Source organism: Microchirus variegatus (genome assembly GCF_963457635.1).
Source record: "Microchirus variegatus genome assembly, chromosome: 23".
Classification (NCBI taxonomy): Eukaryota; Metazoa; Chordata; class Actinopteri; order Pleuronectiformes; family Soleidae; genus Microchirus; species Microchirus variegatus.
Window position 1 is genome coordinate 15,240,211 of NC_139824.1, and position 20,228 is coordinate 15,260,438.

Sequence of the window (20,228 nt, forward strand, 5' to 3'; positions counted from 1 at the left end):
ACCTGCCCGATAATGGAGCGCTCCACAAAACGCCTCAGATAAACCAACGCCATTTATCTGCCCCCCCTCTCCACCTCCTCTTTCTGTCTGTGTATAATAACAAAAATAACAATCAGGAAAATTCTATCTGCCTCGCAGCCCCATCACCACCCGTCCACCCCTCCCCTCTTCCCGCTCTCCCGCCCACTGCCTGGCTCACACTCCCGCAGGAGGAAATTCATCAAAATGAAATTGAGGTTGCAACTCACTGGTTTTATTAAAATATATTTGTGTGTGTGCCCCCCCCCCCCCCACCACCCTCCACTCCCTCCTTACAGACATTATTGTGTGCTGCCGCGTTAGTGTTTTAGCTGCGGAAAAAACAAAAGGGACATCCAAGAATAATCAGCGTTATCAGCGCGATTTTTTTTTTTCTCTCGACGCGGTACAAAAGCATGACTTTGGCTCCGAAAGACCAAACACTTGTTGACTGACGCTGGCTCTGCTGATCTACACCTTCACTGGACATTTAAATAAATCTAATAATCTGCTCTCCATACTTGGTAGTCGTATAACTAAGTTCTGTTCTCATTATCGCCTGGCCTTATAATGTCATAGAGATACAGATTTTACTGTACTGGACTTGGTCGTGTTTCTTAAAAACATAACATATTTAATAGTAAACTATTTTGATCATAGGTTTGAAGCTTTTTTCATGATTAAAACAAGATTTGTGATTGTTTTTGCTTCTTAAATGTGAATATTTCCTTCGTTTCTTTCCTCCACATAACAAAGAAATCATGAAAAACTGAATAATTTTAGTTAGTGGACAAAAACAAGACATTGGAGAACATCGTAATTTCCAGGTTTGACAAACAACGATCAACGCTTTTTAGTAATTTTTGACATTTTATGGACCAAACTCATGAAATATCACCACTATCTCACATCAGTATTTTAAACCTTGACTTTAATATGGTGTCGCCCACGTCTGAGTCACTGTTATTAACTGATACCAAGTCTTTGTTTGATCAATACGACTGTTTTTTTTTTTGTCGTTGTTGTCATTGCTACAACCCATCCAAGCATTAAAGGGTAAGTAAACAAGTCAAATTTTTAATTTGGCCTCTTTTTTTTCTGAACATAATGCATAATGAGACTGGTCATACTGAGTTTAATAATAATAATAATCATCAACCGATAGATGGAGATTAAAAATTGTGTGTGTGTGTGTGAATTCAACAACTACACTAAGTAGACCGTTAACGGATATTAAAAAGAGCCGATGATTACCTGTCTTTTGTCAAACCCGCGGACGTGCACTGGCTCGGTTTGGAATAATTTGAACATGATTCCGCTGTAATCTCGCTTTCTCTGCCTCACACACACACACACATACACACATACAGCATCGCTCACTTTTCTTGGCCTTCTTTGGTCCCTGTTGTTGTGTACCCTGATAGGACCATGTGGTTGCCATGCGGTTGCCAGGCCGCGCCCCTGCTGTGCGGTAATTGGTGTCTGCGGTGTTGCCGCGTGGCGACGGCGCGCTGACTGACAGGTTTGGCCACCTGCCCCTGCCCTGGCTGCCAACATGGCGTGGAAGAAGGGTGAAGGGGGGACGGGGGGAGGAGGGTGGCACGGGGCTGGCAGGGGGTGAACACTCAACATGTCAAGAGTGTGTGTGTGTGTGTGTGTGTGTGTGTGGTGGGGGGTGAGGAGAGAGAGAGGCTGTGATGAAACGTGTGATGGTCGAACACAAGGCAGATTCAACAGGGACCACGGGTGATGGCATGTGCTCGTTTTTCTACCTTTTTCACCAATGTGACACTTACAAATAACAGAGCATTGTTTCGTGTTCTTGTGCCAGTTGTATTGAAGACAGATTTTCATATATTTTATTAAAAATAATCATGTTGAAAAGAGCATAAACGGTCTTGTTTCTGCAGCCGTGGTTGCAGGAATAGCTTTTGCAAAAATGACTTGCACCAGTGTTCCCTGCAGACTTTAAATCCACAGAATGTATCCCAGAACTTGACGGACGATATACACTACCGTTCAAAAGTTTGGGTCAATTTTTTTGTGTTTTCCATTAAAAGTCACACTTTTATTCATGAAAAGAGTTGCAAAATGAATGGGAAAATATAGTCAAGTCATTGCCAAGATTAGAAATAATGATTTTTCTTTCGTCAAAGAACCAGCAAAACCGTTTTCAGCTGTGCTAACATCATTGCACAAGGGTTTTCAAGGGTTTTCTAATCATCCAATAGCCTTCTTAGCAAACACAATGTACCATTAGAACACTGGAAATGGGCCTCAAAACACCTATGTACATATTCCAATAGTCGTTTACCACGTTAACAATGTATAGAGTGTATTTCTGATTAATTTAATGTTAGATTCATTGGAAAAAAGCGATTTTCCTTCAAAAATAAGGACATTTCTAAGTGACCCCAAAACCTTTGAACAGTAGTGTAGCTGTGATCGCACTCCAAGTGGATTCTGTCGTTTGTGGATTCCCAGCACTGTGATAGTTGCCCGTTGCCTTTGGACCCTCAGATTCAGTAAAATGTTCCCTTTGCTTGTTTCCCAACACCTTTTCACCATCTGAATAAAACTGGTTAAGATGACAAGTTGCCGGTTATATATGTCCATTGTCCATGGATTTGAACTTCCAGAGAATTTCGATTCCGACGGTTGCATGACTGGATTTTGCGATGTCCGCAATGGGGCAGCTCTATAAGCTTTGATATTCAATACATGGTCCATGATCGTATAACAGATACACCATGAAATGACGCTATAGATGGCTCGGTCGGTTGAGTGGGTGCCCCGTCGACCCAGGCCCTCTGCAACACCTGGGGTTTGATTCCACTCCATTCCAATTTAAGGCGACTGGGTATTGCATTGTTGATCTTAAAAAAAAAAAAAGGAGAATGATTTGAAGGACTCCCCTCTATAAACATCACGTAAACCTTATACTGAATATTTGGCAACGGTGCATCTCACAGGTCAGTATATGGTTAGGGTTGACTTATTGATCTTTGGACCCTAGTTTATCTAGTATTGTTAGTGCTACTCAAAACAACAAAACTGGGCCTTGAAACAATGAATTCATGTTTTTTCCTTTGTTCGCCTCAGTTGAATTATGCCCCCTCTTGGACGTTTGGACTCACTTGTGTGTCTCACAGAGAGACCTGTGGAGATGGCTAAATAAATAGCATGAAATGAAGCTAATTAAAATCTGCGCTTTAATCTTTAATCGGCGTGTAAAGCTATCGATCTGTGCCCTGCATGGTGAACACACTCACAGCCATTTTATCCTTTGTAACTTACTTGCCTATTACTTCTCCAACTCCTTTGCCAGCCACTTTTCCCATCTACACTATTGTTCAAAAGTTTGGGGTCACTTGGAAATGTCCTTATTTTTGAAGGAAAAGCACTTTCTTTCAATGAATATAACATTAAATGAATCAGAAATACACTCTATACATTGTTAATGTGGTAAACATAGGTGTACATAGGTGTATAGAGGCTCATTTTCAGTGTTCTAATGGTACATTGTGTTTGCTAATGGCGTTAGAAGGCTATTGGATGATTAGAAAACCTTTGTGCAATGATGTTAGCACAGCTGAAAACAGTTTTGCTGGTTCTTTGACCAAAGCAAAGTCATTATTTCTAATCTTGTCAATGTCTTTCCTATATTTTCTATTCATTTTGCAACTCTTTTCATGAATAAAATTGTAACTTTTAATGGAAAAACAAAAACATTGCAGTATAGGTGACCCCAAACGTTTGATCAGTAGTGTACCTGTTTGCCTCTGACTCAGCTGGCCTGTTTATTGTGATGTAATGTGCGATCCACGGCCTCGTCCTCAATGAATTGCGACCTTCCTCCTCTCTTTGCCGCGCCCCGCTTCATCTCACTTGTGCGTCTGCTTTCTTTGCCATTGTGTTTCGCACCCTTGACCGAAACTTTTATGTCGCACAAAAGAGCGGATTTGACGAAAAAATTTGTGTGTGTGTGCGCGAGCGTGCGTGTGCAACTTAGCCAACCTTTTTTGTGTGTTTAACCTTGTAGAGGGCAAAGCTCGCAAAGCAAGGGTGATGTCACAAAGGAAGCATTTTTTGTCCCTACACACACTCACACACACACACACTCACACACTCCCGCCCACCCTCGCCATTGTCATGTATAGTGTTGCTAATCCGACTCTGTCGCTTCAGTATCAAACATAACCTCTATTTGGGGGGCAAGGCCTCTTTTTTGTGTGTGTGCGTGTGTGTGTGTGTGTGTGTGTGTGTGTGCGTGCTGGTCGGTCGGTGTGTTAATGGGCCCGGTCAACAGCAGGGTACAATGGGGCGGCCTGGTTTGTGATGCCTGTTTAAGTGTCAGGACAGGGGAAAGAAGAGGGAGAGAGGGGCAAAGCAGAGACCAGACTGAGGTTTTTGTTGTTGCTAAGACAGAGGGAAGAGCAGCTTGGAGATGACACACACACACACACACACACACACATATTTGAGGACACCGGTTCATGGCGAGGCTTGAGCGTGTGTTGTCAGCAGCGGAGACTGCCACACTGCAGGACGGCTCGGTGTGTTTTGACATTCTCGATCTTTAGGTAATCAGACTTAAACCACCCTGTCTGGACCTGGTCCCATGAGGGAGGATGTTGCTTATGTACCCGCTAACATTCATGTGTGTGTGTGTGTGTGTGTTACCCCTGGAGAGCTGGGTTGTTCATGGTTCATTAGCCACACGTACACTTCCGTTCTGTTCTCACTGGTACAAGGGACAGACTTGAAGCACACACACACACAATTCCTTTGTTTTTTTTCCGCTGTTCTGCTGGCTCTGATGAAGTGGCGCGCTGCCTCCTCCTCCTCCTCCTCCTCCTTCGCCTCATCTTCTAGTAATCAGGGTGTACCTATGAGACTGACAGGTAGCATCTGTCGCCCTTTCCTCCTCCCTCCGGGTCCTTCTTCTTCTTCTTCTTCTTCTTCTTCTCCCTCTGTTTCTGCGTCTCCCCAGTCCCCAGTGTTCTGTGCGACTGTGTTGAATTTCCCTCGGCGGCAAAAGTGATGTGATAATGTACAAGTTGTCCAATAGAAGCCAAATTGGGTGGAACTTGGGTGGTGAGCGTTTCCTGGAGAAGATGTGGGCATCCTCACATCTGTCTGTATTTAAGGAGTTGTACGAATGAATATGGTGAATAACGAAGACCATTTAATATTGTCGGACTGTGACCTCGAAGATGCCACACTCAACCGGACGCCTTCAGATCCTGTTGGGCCACGATGGAGCGAGCAGCTCCGATGGTTTGGTCTCAAACGGGGGGCCTCACTCAAACGTTGATTAGCATATTTTCACCCAGCGTACAGACAACACCCCCCCAATCCTCCCCTCTTCTCCTTCCTCTTCTTCCTCCTCCAACACCCCCCCCCCCCATGTGTTTGATTCTTCGGCCGTGACAAAGGCTTCACCCCTTTATCCGTGTGTGTGTTGGTGAGATGGGGGGCCCTTAGATTAAGGGAAAGCTTCCTGCTCTTTATTTGGGGGGAGTCCCCCCCAGGAGACGCTTTGGGAACGACTTTCGTCGAGTCACTAACTCACGCGCACACACACACACACTCATCATGCACACCTCTTGCCTTCTTTTCAAGAAACTGTGCATCCAACTAACGATTATTTTCCTAATCAATTAGTCTGTCGATTATTATCTCGTTTGGTCCATAAAATGTCAGAAAGATTTAAATGACGATGTTCTCCAATGTCTCGTTTTTGTCCACTAACCAAAATGATTCAGTTTGTTACGTGGAGCAAAGAAACCAAGAAAATAGTCACATTTAAGAAGCTAAAACAGTCAGAAATCTTGTTTTAATCATGAAAAAGCTTCAAATAATTGACTCAGGGTCTTAAAAAGTCTTGAGAAATCTTAAATCCAATAATTTGAATTTAAGGCCTAAAATGTCCTAAATTTTCCTAAAATCTCATAAAAGGTCTTAAATACAATTTTGAAAGGTCTTTAAAAAATCTATAACGTTACTTTTATTTAAAACATGCATAAACTTCAGTCTCTCTTTTAATTGTTTCTATTTTTGAGGATGCGCTAGCATAACTACAACACGGAACTAAAGTAGGCCACCTGTGCTGCACGGTGAGAATTTATCGAACACCGCTTGCTAGCGTGCTGTGCGCGCGCCGCGGTGTGTTTCAGCTTAGCATAGCAGCGGAGAAAACTTAATGAAAGCCCACAGCTAAGCCAAATTGCAAGTCCAATTTTCCTTCATGTCTTTTGTACTTTTCTTTGCCAGTATGGATTTGAAATAGGTCTTAAATTGTATTCATTATGGTCTTAAAAAAGTCTTAAAAAGTCTTAAATTTGACTTGTTGAAACCTGCAGAGACCGTGTGACTCAACATCACGACATTAAACTTGATAAGGATAAACTGCTGTCCTTGCACCAGGACAGCGTGTTGATACGCGACGTGTCAAAAGTATACGACACATTCCAGGAAATAATTGACTCGTTTTCAGCTCAAAATCCACCTGAAGAGTTTGTCGCGCGACAGCGACACGGATTTGTGTGTTTTCGGAAGGTGAAGGTCATGGCAGAAAAAAGAAGCCCCCCCCATTCAAACAGCAGCCATTTTAATTTGTTTGACAGAAAAGAGAGAGAGGTGATAACCTCCCACTGCAGCCACACACACACACACACACACACCCTGGAGGAGAGGGTGGTAAAAAGAGGTAGAGACAACAAGGAGAGAGAGGCTGAGCTGAATAACGATAAGGGGCTGGGTGGAGAGAGAGAGGTGGAAAAGGTGGAAAGGAGAGTGTTCTATTTGATTATGGCTCAAGTCTGAGCGTGTTTGTCTAAAAGCTAAAGACTGTCGAGCATCTAATCGCAGGGGTCGTGTGTGGGTGTGTCTGAATGTGTTTGTGAAAGCATGCAGGTCGTTGTTATCAGCATATAATTTATGCTGAGTGTGTGTTTTTCTGTGTGTGTGTGTGTGTGTGTACGTTATGATTTCTGGATGTCAGTTACACTTCTGTGAGCCTGAGGAGAATACACTGGTGTCCCTCAGGGCGCTGTTAGTGCCACTCTCATACAGATGTGTTGGGCCCACACTGTGACATCGTCTGTGACAGGAAACTGAACTTACTCCTTAGGGTTCGGGGCTTTTCACAGAGCTGCAAATTTGCTCTAAAATGTTAGATTTTGGTTGTTTTTGTCTTTCTATTGTGTTTAAAGATTTAGAAATAAGTTGAGGCCGTAGACATAAGTGTATCGTACTTTGTACAACCTGAGTCGTGAATGATCAGACATTTGAAAAATCACCCTTCAATCCAGGAAGAGAAGAAGTGTACTCTGGCATACACTAGGGTTCAAAAGTTTGGGGTCACCTATACACTTTTTTGGTGTTTTCCATTAAAAGTCAGACTTTTATTTATCAAAAGAGTTACAAAAAGAATAGAAAATATAGTCAAGACATCGACAAGATTAGAAATAATGATGTTTTCTAATCATCCAATAGCCTTCTAACGCGATTAACAAACACAATGCATTAGAACACTGGAAATGGGCCTCTATACACCTATGTACACCTATGTTTACCACATTAACAATGTATAGAGTGTATTTCTGATTCATTTAATGTTATATTCATTGAAAAAAATGAGGACATTTCTAAGTGACCCCAAACTTTTGCGTGTTTCTGTTATAGGTGTACACTATAGGTCACAGTGCAAGTTCTGGGTTCCATGTTTTAAAAAGGAAAACTCTTCACTTCTCAACTTTAAAAGTTCACACTCATTTAAAAATCCAGGCGAACCACAATGTACAAAAGTTAAGTTCTTCAACACAAAAGTACTTGTACTCATTGCTCTTTTTTTTTTTTTTTTTTAATTCTGTTCAGGGCTGGACACCCGATTCCACCATCATTCTCATTCTGTCCATCTGTACTGTACTGTAAAATAGTTTAAGTGTTGTTGAGCCTCATGACTTTTCTTCAAACACGCATTTTTTTTTCTGTTCCACCAGATGCTGGAGAAGAAGAAGGACATGGCAGCTGGTTGGTCTCTGACAAGGACAAAGATGTACGTGGCAATTGGCAGCTTTACAGTGTTTGATAGTATAAATTTGCTTTGATACAGACTTATATTTTGAACAGGAGGGAAAGGAAAAAGCAGATATATACAGCCAAAAACATAATATTGCAATTGTAATTAAATTTTTTTACATTACAAATGGTTGGTTGTAGGACCTATAATTTACTGGCATGAGGTTATTGCAGAGATGCAAACAGACTGTGTTGAGAAGATGGTCGGAGTTACTCTGAGGAGCTGATGAATGAGAGAAGTGTAGTGGTACTGATTTTCACAAACATAGAGGCATGCCGTTATTAAAGCTCACTTAAGGAAAGAAGTGAAGGTTCATGGATGTTGTGAAGGAGGACATTTAGTGTAACACTGTCTTTAAATGTCTTTGGTTTCAGGCTCAGATCTTTAACAAAGACAAGGGTGCCAGGCCAGTGCTGCAGCGGGTGACCAACAGATACTACACTGCCAAGAATGTCCAATGCAGAAACTGCAACAAGACCGGCCATCTCTCAAAGAACTGCCCCGAACCCAAAGTCAGTTCCAACTGCACCGAGCGCCAAGTATCATGTATGACACGACGTTTGGCGACAGGAACGCTAAAATCCCAACGTTATCTCTTGTGTGTGAATGTGTGCAGAAGTTGTCGTCCTGCTTCCTGTGCGGCACCACAGGACACCTGGTGAGGGACTGTCCCGACAGGCACTGCAACAACTGTGGCCTGCCCGGTCACATGAGCGCCTCCTGCATCGAGAGGGCGTACTGGCATAAGCAGTGTCATCGCTGTGGCGTGAAGGGACACTTCTTTGACGTGAGTACATTTACAGCACTGTGTTGTTGTTCAAATAAGAGGAGGAGGAGGAGCCAACTAGGCAAGTTTTAGATTTTTGAGTATCATATGTGGAAATGATCATTACACATCTGGAGCTGCAACTAACCATTATTTTCGTAGTCGATTAATCTGTCGATTATTTTCACGATGAATCGTTTGGTCCATAGAAAACCTAACTGATTCAGTTTTAATGATTTCTTTGTTACGTGGAGCAAAGAAACAAAGACATTATTCACATTTAAGAAGCTAAAACAATCAGAAATCTTGTTTTAATCATGAAAAAATGCTCCAAACAGATTAAGTCATGGTTTCATGTTTGGATGCAGTAAGGCCAGGCTTTTTCTGCAGGTGCTACATGAGTTCGAGTGTGCCTCGACTCAAATTAATTGTACGATATTAGTTTCGTCGTAACCCTCGTGGGAAGAAACAGGTGGATTATGAGCTGGTGCTTTTACTGAATAAAAAGAAGAAGAAAAAACGTAACCCCTTTACAACTTAACTGCTTCAAAACAGACGCTTGTGTCTGTGGGACAATTTTAGAAAATGAGGAAGGTCCTGTTTGTTTGTTTGTTTGTGAACAGTCCCAGGTGCTACAGCTGTGCTTTTTTTGAATATTAAAATGTCACAGATTTCAACAACACACTTGTCGATTGCAAAAATTGGTGGGGAAAAGCCACTTTGATTAAAATATATATAGAGAAAAGAGCGACAATATCACATAAAAAGAGTTCCATGAAGTTGGACACATAATATAACGATGTACATAAAGAATGTCCCCTAAATTGGATATATGAACCTTAGTAGTGAAGGAATAAGAAAACTACAGTCGGCCTGAAAGGATTTTGAATACATTTAAAATGATTATTCCGTAAAGTTTTTAGTCTGTAGAAGGTAAGATAAGATCGATCAAGACAATAATTAATCTAAAATTATACCTGCGCTACAAACGTTTTGGCTCACTTAGAAATGTCCTTATTTTTTAAGGAAAAGCAAATTTTTTTCAATGAACATAAGATTAAATGAATCTGCAAACATCTGGTTTTCAATGGAATATGTACATAGGTGTATAGAGGCCCATTTCCAGTGTTCTAATGCTACATTGTGTTTGCTAATGGTGTTAGAAGGCTATTGGATGATTAGAAAACCCTTGTGTTTGAAGGACAAAATTATTATTTTGAATTAAAAAAAAAAATCATTATTTCTAATCTTGTCAATTTGACTGTATTTTCTATTCATTTTTTCAACTGTTTTGATGAAAGTGCAACAAAAATTGTATAGGTGAGCCCAAACTTTTGAACAGTAGTGTATACTTCGCTCAAATTAATTGTGCAGCCGTATCGTCTACAGTACGTTGTGCTGCTGCAAATACACTTAATGTGTGTGAGCTTCAGCCTGTGGACGCAACAATTTCTATCTAATGGAAATGTAATAAAACACTAAGCACATGCAATTTACATGTATTTATTTCCCTTCCTCTTCCTTCCTGTCTCCCCTCCTCCTCCTCCTCCTCTCTCTCTCAGTAGTAATGAGTGACCAGGGTCAGCACACGCTGCTGTTCACATTAATTGATACACTTCAGCAATTACAGCTTAGTTATGTCGCTGCCATGCTGCATATTCCAGCTGTGGACTCTAAGTGTGTGTATGCACACACACACACACAAACACACACACACACACACACACACACACACACACACACACACACACACAGTTGATGCTGAAGGGTGAATCTAATGACCATCAATGACAATTATCTCACCGCAAACGTTCATTACCTTGCCCATTTACACTAATGCCGTAGAATGGAAAAACCCTGTGTGTTTGCAAGAGTCTGTCTGTCTCACCGTCTCACTGTCTCTCTCTCTCTCCCCTCCTGACAGTCATGTACTGTGCTCTGTGTAATGGATGAGTAACCAGGTGAACACCACAGGGAGAGGGGAGACCAGGACACGGCCCTCTTTTTCTCTCTCTTTTCCCTCTCATTTATTCTTTCTTGGCTTTCCGTCCACTACCTTTTTCTGTCCTCTTTTGCGTATTGTTTTCAGGCCACAGCAAACAAACAAACAAAGGTGCTCGGTAAAGTTGTGCGGTATCGTAATTACCCCCTTACTTCTTCTCCTCCTCCTCCCCCCCCTCCCTTCGCTCACAAATGACACTGTACGTGTTAGTGTGTGTACTTGAGAAAAGAGAAAGAGAGTCAGGTCTCTGTCCCCTGGGCCTTTCTGTGTCTCTCATTAAAGACAGACGGTTGACGGAGCGCGAGTGTGTCGCTCGCCTCGCCTGTCGCCCTCGACAACAACACTCTACCCCGGCGGACTACAGGGAGAGAGAAAATGGGGGGACGGGGGGGGAGTGGGTTTGGTACGGTGTGCGGGGTGGTGTTGAAGAAAAGAAAGCTAGATGAGAGGCGGAGGAGGATACAGCTGTCGAGATTTATATTTGTCCATCTCTCTATTCAAATCTGAACAGTGCAAATTAAACCCCCCTGGAAAAAAAAAAATTGCATAGCGTTCTTTACAGGCCCGCTTTTTTTTAAAGGCCGAGCACTTTTGCACATCATGCAAATTCATATAGGACGTTGTTTAGGCGTATGCAGGATAGAGGTAAACACATTCTTTTTCACAGCACCGGCTTAAATAAATGTGCCTCGACTTCCCCCCCCCCGTCTCTCCCTCTCCCTCTCTCATTCTGTCGCTCACTCTCAGTAGGTGTGTAAGTAGATAAATCTTGTTGCCCGCGGCGACTGCGGCATTTTCAATTTCCCAGTGGGAAGTGGTGGCGGCGGGTCGGGGAGAGGATGTCGGAACGCTTAAGGAAACAGCATGGCGAAAGCCCCGGAGATAATGCTTTAGCCACACATGCGACAGAATGACTCGACTGCCTTTACTTACCGACCGTTTTGACTGACGTGAAGGGGAAACGGCCGCTTTAGTTAGAAAACCACTGTGATAAAAGGTTGAGGAAAAACGCCATTTTTCAAATGACACAAACATTTACACCTATGTGTGTTTTAATGACTAATAATATACTGTATAAAGATGCACAAAAACACACCGCAAGTTCTTCTGTACTCCATCACTATATCATGTGTGTTTTTTCTTTTTCTCAGGAGTGTCCAGAGATCTGGAGACAGTACCACATCACAGTGAGTATCCATCACCTTTCATTTCCCATCATTGGGCGCGGCGACGCGTTCTTACATTTTGTCGTACACGTGAGGACATAAGTCGTCAAGTTTCTTTGACGATCTAACGATCAGTATGTCAGAATAAAAGATCAGAGATTGATTAAATGTCACAAAACAGCATGTTAATTAATGAAAAGCATTGATTAAACTTGATGCTTTAGTGAATCACTGACATACTCACCTGGTAATAATAATAATCATATCCAATTCAATCCAACTTTATTTATAAAGCACTTTAAAAACAACAGCTGAAACAAAGTGCTGTACATCAGAGATAAATAATTAAAACGTACAAACGTGACATAAGAACAAACGATAAACCAATAAAAATAAAGTAGAAAATATAAAAACATACAAAAATAAACAGGTCATACAATAAAACTATAAAATATATAAAGATAAAAACCAAAGTCTCATACTAGGTTGAAAGCCAAAGAGTAAAAATGAGTTTTAAGATGAGTTTTAAAAGGAGACAGTAAATATTTTGGCTAATTTTAAGCACGTCGGCTTTTTAAAAAACAATTTGTTTTATTTCTGTAGTTTTGGATTGGACACGCCCAAAAACAGTAGCTGTAGTTCAGACCCAGTGAAAAGGCACAGGAATGTTCCCACACACAGTTCTATGTCCAATTATCTATTAATCTGCTGAATTAACCACTTTTAATTTAAGAATAATGTCATTGTCGCTTCGTATTACGATGCCAAATATCTGGAGTCTTCGTCAGACGAGGCCTCGACCGAGAATTCTGTCTCGTTAAGCAGATAAGGTGTTGCAAGTGTTGATAAGGAAGTTGTGACTGGTATTGACCTCGCCCTCTGGTGGACGATTGAACCGTGGCGGAGAAAGAAACAAAAAAAAAACATCTAAAGAGATTAAGGAAGTGGGAACCTTCAGTGTGTTACTTTACTTTTATTTTCAACCTAAGTGCTCGCTCACGTGACATCTGTGGTGCTCGCTCTCTTCCTGTGTGCGCGCGCGTGTGTGTGCGCGCGCGTGTGTGTGCAGAAACAATGTGTCAAAGAGTAGGAAACTGTGTGACAGTCCATGTGTCAGCTGGGAGGCATTTTCCTCTGTGTGTGTGTGTGTTAATTCAAAATCTGAAAAGATAACTAGTTTTCTTGGCTCTTAACTGTGTGTGTGTGAGAGTGAGTGTGTGTGTGTGTGTGTGTGTGTGTGTGCATCTGAGCGCGGGGGTGATATAGACCTCAGTCTAAGAGAAAAGAGCAGCTTGTTTGTCAATTAAAAGACGTGATAAAGCATGAAATGGGCTGCCAACGCCACGCGGGACGAGGGAGGGAAGAAGGAGTGTGTGTGTTTGCATATATCTTGGTGTGTGTGTGTGTGTGTTGGGGGAGGTCTGTCACTCTCCTCTATGGAGATTAATTAGCAGGGGCTGTCTAATGAAAAGGCAGCATCGTTAGCGCTGGGGTAGCGAGGAGGAGGAGGAGGAGGAGGAGGAGGGAGCGGGACACAGACAGAGAAGTTTAATTGTTGCTCATATGTTTAGGGGGACGCTATAGGTTTCACTTTAGAGCCACAAAACAACGAGGAGAAGTCCCCTGATCAGGGAACAACTTAAAGATTCTTCCGTCGTCGTTTTGTGGTTTGATGGAATTTTTTTTACGTTTTTTTTTTTTTTTGTCTCGTGTGTGTGTTTGTGTGTGACGGTTGTGCTTTAACGGGTGGAGGATTGTGACCCAGGTCTAATTGAAGTATTTAAGCCATTTAAGCACAGGGAACAGAAGGTCGTTACATCTCCAAACTGGCATGGGGGGGTTAGGGAGGGACACACACACACACACACACACCTGCAAACACAGGGGCTCCTTCTGTTTGAGAGTCTCATTTTATTCATGATGCTGTTTATGACCCTGAACTCCCCCAATGTTTAGTGTGTGTGTGTGTGTTCAGTGTGTGTCCTCCCGCACTGGGAGATGCGACTGTGTCACCTTCCGCTGGGCTCAGCCAGGTGTGAAAAGGCATTCTGTCAGACCTCCCCACTACTGGGTCCATTTATCCTATGTGTGTGTGTGTGCGTTTGTGTGTGTGTGTGTGTGTCCGTTTATCTTCTGAGAGTGTGTGTGTTGTGTGTTGTGTGTTGTGTGTTGTGTCCGCCTGCACCTGGCCCTCAACTAACAAACTCCTCCAAACCACACAGTATAGACCACAAAGCCTCTGGGGTATTTACTGAGAAAGTAAGATACTGACACACATGGACACACACACAAACACACTTTTTTTCTGTACAAGTATACAGTGTATATAGATATATAGAGCAGTAAAATGGAGTAAAAAAAAAAAGAAGACATTTTTCATCTTGTCTGAGTCGTGTGGTGTTTGCACTATAGTCATATTTACACACACAAAGGTTAGCTTTAACAACTCTTTATCTGTCTCTCTTTCTCATTCACTCCCACACATGCACCCATGCATGCACACACTCTCACACACACACAATCTTTTGTTTAACCTAATTTTGCCTACAGATTTTACAGCGTGGGGCGGGTTTCTCTTTTTCCATTGACTCACCTCTGCCTCCCACCGTTCATCTTACCATACAAAAATATCACTGGACATAATCATCTGTATAATTGTATTATCGTCTGTTTGGATTCCCCTCGTTTCCCAGAATGCTTTTTGGTTTCCACTAAAAGAAACGTGTGGTTCTTTAGTTATCAGCATGTGGCAGACGGTCGTCACCTTGTCCAAAAACGATGAGAGAAGATGGATCATTTTAGCCTTTTTGCTGTGTAATAGTGACGTTGTTTTTAGCGATGGCATGGTGTCTATATTTATCCAAAAATACAATACTATTGTAAAATAAAATGACACAAAACTTTAGTGTGAACCTTAGATTTTCAGGTGGAATTTGCATCTCATGTTGAGGATAAATTGGTAGACAATGAATGAATGAGTGAATATCTCAGGAATGCTGTAAAGGAATGTCTTCACACTTGGAAAGAAAACATCCTGTGGGCTTAACGATGAATGGATTTGATTTTGGTCGACAAAGGTCAGAGGTCAACATATTTTTGGTCATACCTGGTCATTATTTAACACCAGAACCCAGGAGCAGCAGGGGATATTGACACATTTCCTGCAAAGTAGTAAAGTAAGAGTGTTTTTCAAGCAGTACGTTGATTGTTTTACATGTTAGATGTCTGAATAATGAGTTCATAATGCCATATTTTACTCGGTCATCCGACAGGGAGTTGAGGTGGTTTTTTGGGGAACCCGGTAGAAGACCTCGGGACATACCAAGGACTAGAGGTGGAGAGATTATGTCGCTGTGGCAAGGGAAAAGGGAAAGTCTGGGGTCTCCTTCTAGAGCCCCTGCGACCTGATCTCGGGTCAGCGGTTGACAGTGGGTGGATTTTGGAATGATTGACGGTATCATGGGTCATGGTTATAGAAAAGTTGCACATGCTGAATGACTGAATGATTAAGATATATTTTTTTGTGTGTTTTATGAGGGACAATAAGGCCAAAAAAAAAAACTGATTTAAGAAGTTGGAGGATGGTGATATAGTGTCGTGTCAGGACTGCTGTGCTGGGTTAAAACCAGAGCACCACCCTCTGGCTGCTCCGAGAACTGAAGACTGCCTTTGATTCATTCATTCATTCATTCATTCATTCATTCATTCATTCATCGTCTACCGCTTTATCCTCCACATGAGGGTGTAAAACACACACACTAAAGGCCTAAACCAGGATGTGAACCGGTGACCTTCTTCTTTGCGAGGTCGCCTTCAAATCACTTTCATTCTTTAATTTTAAGAATCTGCATGTGTCATAATTATCAGTGTGTGATGTTTTATAAGAGAGAGAGAGAGGGGGGGAATATGTGAAGATTAGATCCAGCATGACTCATGGTCTCTGTGAAGATAGTGGAAGCTGAGAGAGAGAGTGAGTGTGAGCGATGGAGGTGGGCGGAGAGTGGATGAGAGCACTGAGCAGCTGATTGGTACAGGTACGACACTGGTGTGTGTGTGTGTGTGTGTGTGTGTGTGTGTGTGTGTGTGAGAGAGTGAGTGTGAGTGTGAGTGTGTAAGCATTGATTGGCCTTTCTTTAGATAGTAGTGGTGATACCTGTACATGGGTTTATTGATCTCTGTGTGTGTGTGTGTGGGGACTGGATTATCTCACTTTCCTCAGGGAGAGCTGCATCAAGTGTGTCTTTAAAAAAACACTCTGTGACCTTTTTGTTCAAACAGCAGAATGAAGTCGTATGAATGAACTCCTCAGCTTTAACTCCGTTTTTTTTTCCTCACCTCTCTGTCTTTCTTTTATCCTTTTATACCGTTTTTGTCTCACTGTCTTTGCTCAAAAGGGTTCTTTTTATTCTCGATTCACATTATGCCTTTGTTAGCTCAAGGTGAGGACGTTTCTGTAAAATCCCCTTCTTCTTCTTCTTCTTCTTCTTCTTCTTCTCAGAAAAGAAAACGCATTTACATTTCTTTAGACAAACTCTCGAGTTGTCGAGTTAAAGCATATTAAGCATAATATTCAAAAATTTCATTATTTAGCTTGTGCAATTCAACACTCCTCACTCACTGTTTTTTTTATAAATTTGTTCACCACTTATACTTTCACTGTACGTGAAAAACAACTATTTGTATCATATTTTCTGCATTTATTTATTGTGAATATAGAGCATTTTTTAAAGCGGAATCAACAGAACTATTTTTGTTGAAAGTTTAGGACAACACCACCGATATGAAACGGCTAAATCAGAATGACACAGAGAGATGACCAGTGCTTTTAAGCTGAAAATATCTGTTCCTGCACTCGCTCTAGACCAGGACGCTGAGATAAAAGCCAAAATAATTGTTTTTTTCCTCTACAAACTGATGCAGAGCTATCTTTCATACTGAAACCAGACTGAAGTTAGAGCAGAGCCTGTTGTTAAGCCTGTTGTGTGGACTTGTAGCACCCTCCTGTGGTCAAGTGGAGAACTGCATTCTGATTCTGCAGAGTTCTGGGTCACAGTGTGATAGACATACCGCATATACTGCACATCTGTGGGATGTTATTTTGTTGTACAGATTTAAGTGTTACCTGTACAAGATGACAGAAAATGAATAATAAAGTAAAGTATTATATAGTATATTTATATACTAGTTCACTCTCTAACATCTCCCTCTCTCTGCTGCTGAATTTAAAATAACAAGTTAAAGTTTTGACCTTTTCATGTCCTTCCCTCCGTCTGCCCTGGCCTCCTTTTGTCGTTCCTCGTACAAGAATGTGCTCAATTGAAAAAAAAAAAAAATCCTTTAAATTCACATCCATTCAGCGAGCTGTGTGTGTGTTTTTGCAGCGTCATCATTGTTACAGTAGTACAGAGTTCACCTCCTGTCTCCTCAAAGGACTCTCACACAGACGGAGACACTGGCACAGGGAGGACAGAGGGAAGGTACATTTGTGAAAAGGGTGAAATGGTTTTTGTGCGTCTTTGTGCTCGTTTTATGACCACCTGAAGGTCAACGGAGCAAAGGAAGTTGAAGAGTTTTTAGAACATGGTCGCTAAGATTAGATATCTGTATTTATTTATTTACCATTTATGTAGGATTGCTCTTTTGTAGTCTTACAGTCGCCTAAAAATTGACGAAGGGAGGCTCTAATTACAAATAATGCCTGAAATTGTGAGTTTTAATCATTGAAAAGCTGCTCAAATGATCATATCACAACCAAAAGCAGTTTCCCTGATAAATCAGCATCATGATGACATTTCACAGCCCAAAAATCACAATATCCAGGTATGTTAGTCTGACTAAGACTAGCTCCATAATCGGACTATGAGTCACATTATCCACATCCCAAAAATATTTCTCTTTGGATGAGGAAATAAGTGTTTTTGTCTTAAAAAATATGACAATTCTGTATATATATTTTATGAAAATTACAGTTAGTATAAGCTGTACCAAATTCACAATCGCAGTATCTTTCAAAAATAATCACAATATGATTTTCTTTTCCCCCCAATATGATGCAGCTTTAGCTTCTTGGATAATTGATGAAATGTTTGCGGCGTCAAAAACAAGCAATGACGACAATGTTTGTTTGAATTGTGATGGGTATAATTCCAATTTGGACATTTAGACCAAACTATCAGGGAAATGGTCCACAAATTAAGCATACTAGCCCTTTATTAGTAATGATTTAGCACATATTGACACCTTATTCTACCTCTATGACGACATGAATTAAGATTTTTCCTCCATAAGGTGTTAATACGTGCTTAATATGTACTAATAAAGGGCTAGTATGCGACTTCTATGCATGTTAGTTAGCACCTAGTTAATGGTGAATGTGTTCCCTAATCTAAAGTGTTATCTTAAATAATTTAGTTAAAAACATGTTTTCAAGATGAGCAAAGTAGGTAAGACTAAATCAATTTAATTTTTTTTTATAGTTCGATGTCATCGCTCAGGCGGTGTTTCACATAAACTATGTCGAAGCATAGGAATGTGCACACAGATATATGTGTGAATGTAATGTAATGAATGTACACACACACACACACTCACACACAGGTGGTGTGTTATCAGAGGTCTTGCAGCCTTTGCAGGTCTTTTGTACAGTTCCGCTTAGCTGGATGGTGTCGATTTTTGTGGTCGCGAGTGTGTGGAAGTGTGCGATTACGTGTTTGTGGTGTCGGCTGAGATGTGAAATAAGGTTTTTTTTTTTTTTACCCCGTCCTGACCAGAGCGTACGCCGCGTCTCTTATATCTTGGCTCTGTGTAATGCTGCTAATTAAGTGAGGACATTGCTTTTTCCTTTAAAACGCGGCGTCACTCCAACTCAACTGTGACTGCTTTAACTGTTGTATTTTAAATGATATTATAAGTTTGACCCAGATTTGAATAGATTAACTTGTATCCTCTATGTTGCCTTCCACGGTGTGACCAGATTACACCCAGACTCTGCCCCATGAGGGGTGGAGGAGGAGGGGGTGGTGGCAGCTTTCTGCCTTTCACCACTGCCTCACATTATTGTAACATTCCAGGAGAATTTTTTTTATTTTTTTCCTCCTTCTCCGCCGCCGCCGCCGAGAAAATCACTCTGATTGACTGACTGACGGCAGGAGATAGGGACGAGCCTTTGGGGAATCAGACTCTGTGTGTGTGAGAGAGTCTTTGCAGGGCGTGTTGGGTCAGGGCTTTGCTCAGAGTCTTTGTGAACTGGCAGACACAAAGGGGGAAGGAATCACATCTGGTTATTTAGGGGGTTTTCTCCCTCCTCCTCCTCCTCCTCCCTCCGACGCAGCACACCTCCACTTTAAACTGTCTCCGAAAATGATGGAGTTAGTTAGAGAACATACACTACCGTTCTTAAATTTGAGGTGTTTTCCATTAAAAGTCAGACTTTTGTTCATCAAAAGAGTTGCAAAATGAATAGAAAATATAGTCAAGACATTGACAAGATTAGAAATAATGATTTTTATTCAAAATAATCATTTTGACCTTCATACACAAGGGTTTTCAAGTGTTTTCTAATCATCCAATAGCCTTCTAACGCCATTAGCAAACACAATGTACCATTAGAACACTGGAAATGGGCCTCTCTGTAGCAGCTAGAATAGTCATTTACCACATTAACAATATATAGTATGTATTTATGATTCATTTAATGTTAGATTTTTTTTTTTTTTTAAACTGCTCTTCCATCAAAATTCATAAGGAAATTAAAAAAAAAATTTAAAACACAAAAATTCAGAATTATTTTTTTCTCAGAATAGTTTTTTTTTTTCAAAGTTGTCATTTTTTTTCAAAATTGTCATTTTTTTCAAAATTGTCATTTTTTCTCAAAATTGTCATTTTTTTTCAAAATTGTCATTTTTTTTCAAAATTGTCTTTTTCTTTCAAAATTGACTTTTTTTTCAAAATTGATATTTTTTTCTCAGGGTTTTGGGATTTTTTTCTCACATTTTTTTTTTCTCAAAATCCTAATTTCTTTCTCAAAATTAAATTTTTTTCCCTCAAAATGTTAATTTATTTTGCAAAATGTGTTACATGCATTGGAAAAAACTACTTTTCCTTCAAAAATAAGGAAACAATTTTTTTTTTAAATCTCAAAAAAAAAAAAATTCTTGGAATTTATTTCATCTTTCTAAAAAAAAAATTTGT

The 20,228-nt window shown here is 40.9% G+C and overlaps 1 protein-coding gene across 1 annotated transcript in view; it reads left to right on the top strand.

Moving 5' to 3' along the window:
* Window positions 1-20,228, top strand: part of zcchc7 (zinc finger, CCHC domain containing 7) — a 40,805-nt gene that overhangs the window by 14,794 nt on the left and 5,783 nt on the right. The window contains exons 4-7 of the mRNA XM_083909746.1: window positions 8,025-8,080; window positions 8,479-8,616; window positions 8,721-8,891; window positions 12,024-12,059. Coding sequence (XP_083765872.1) covers window positions 8,025-8,080; window positions 8,479-8,616; window positions 8,721-8,891; window positions 12,024-12,059 — 401 coding nt within the window. The remainder of the gene's footprint in view (window positions 1-8,024; window positions 8,081-8,478; window positions 8,617-8,720; window positions 8,892-12,023; window positions 12,060-20,228) is intronic.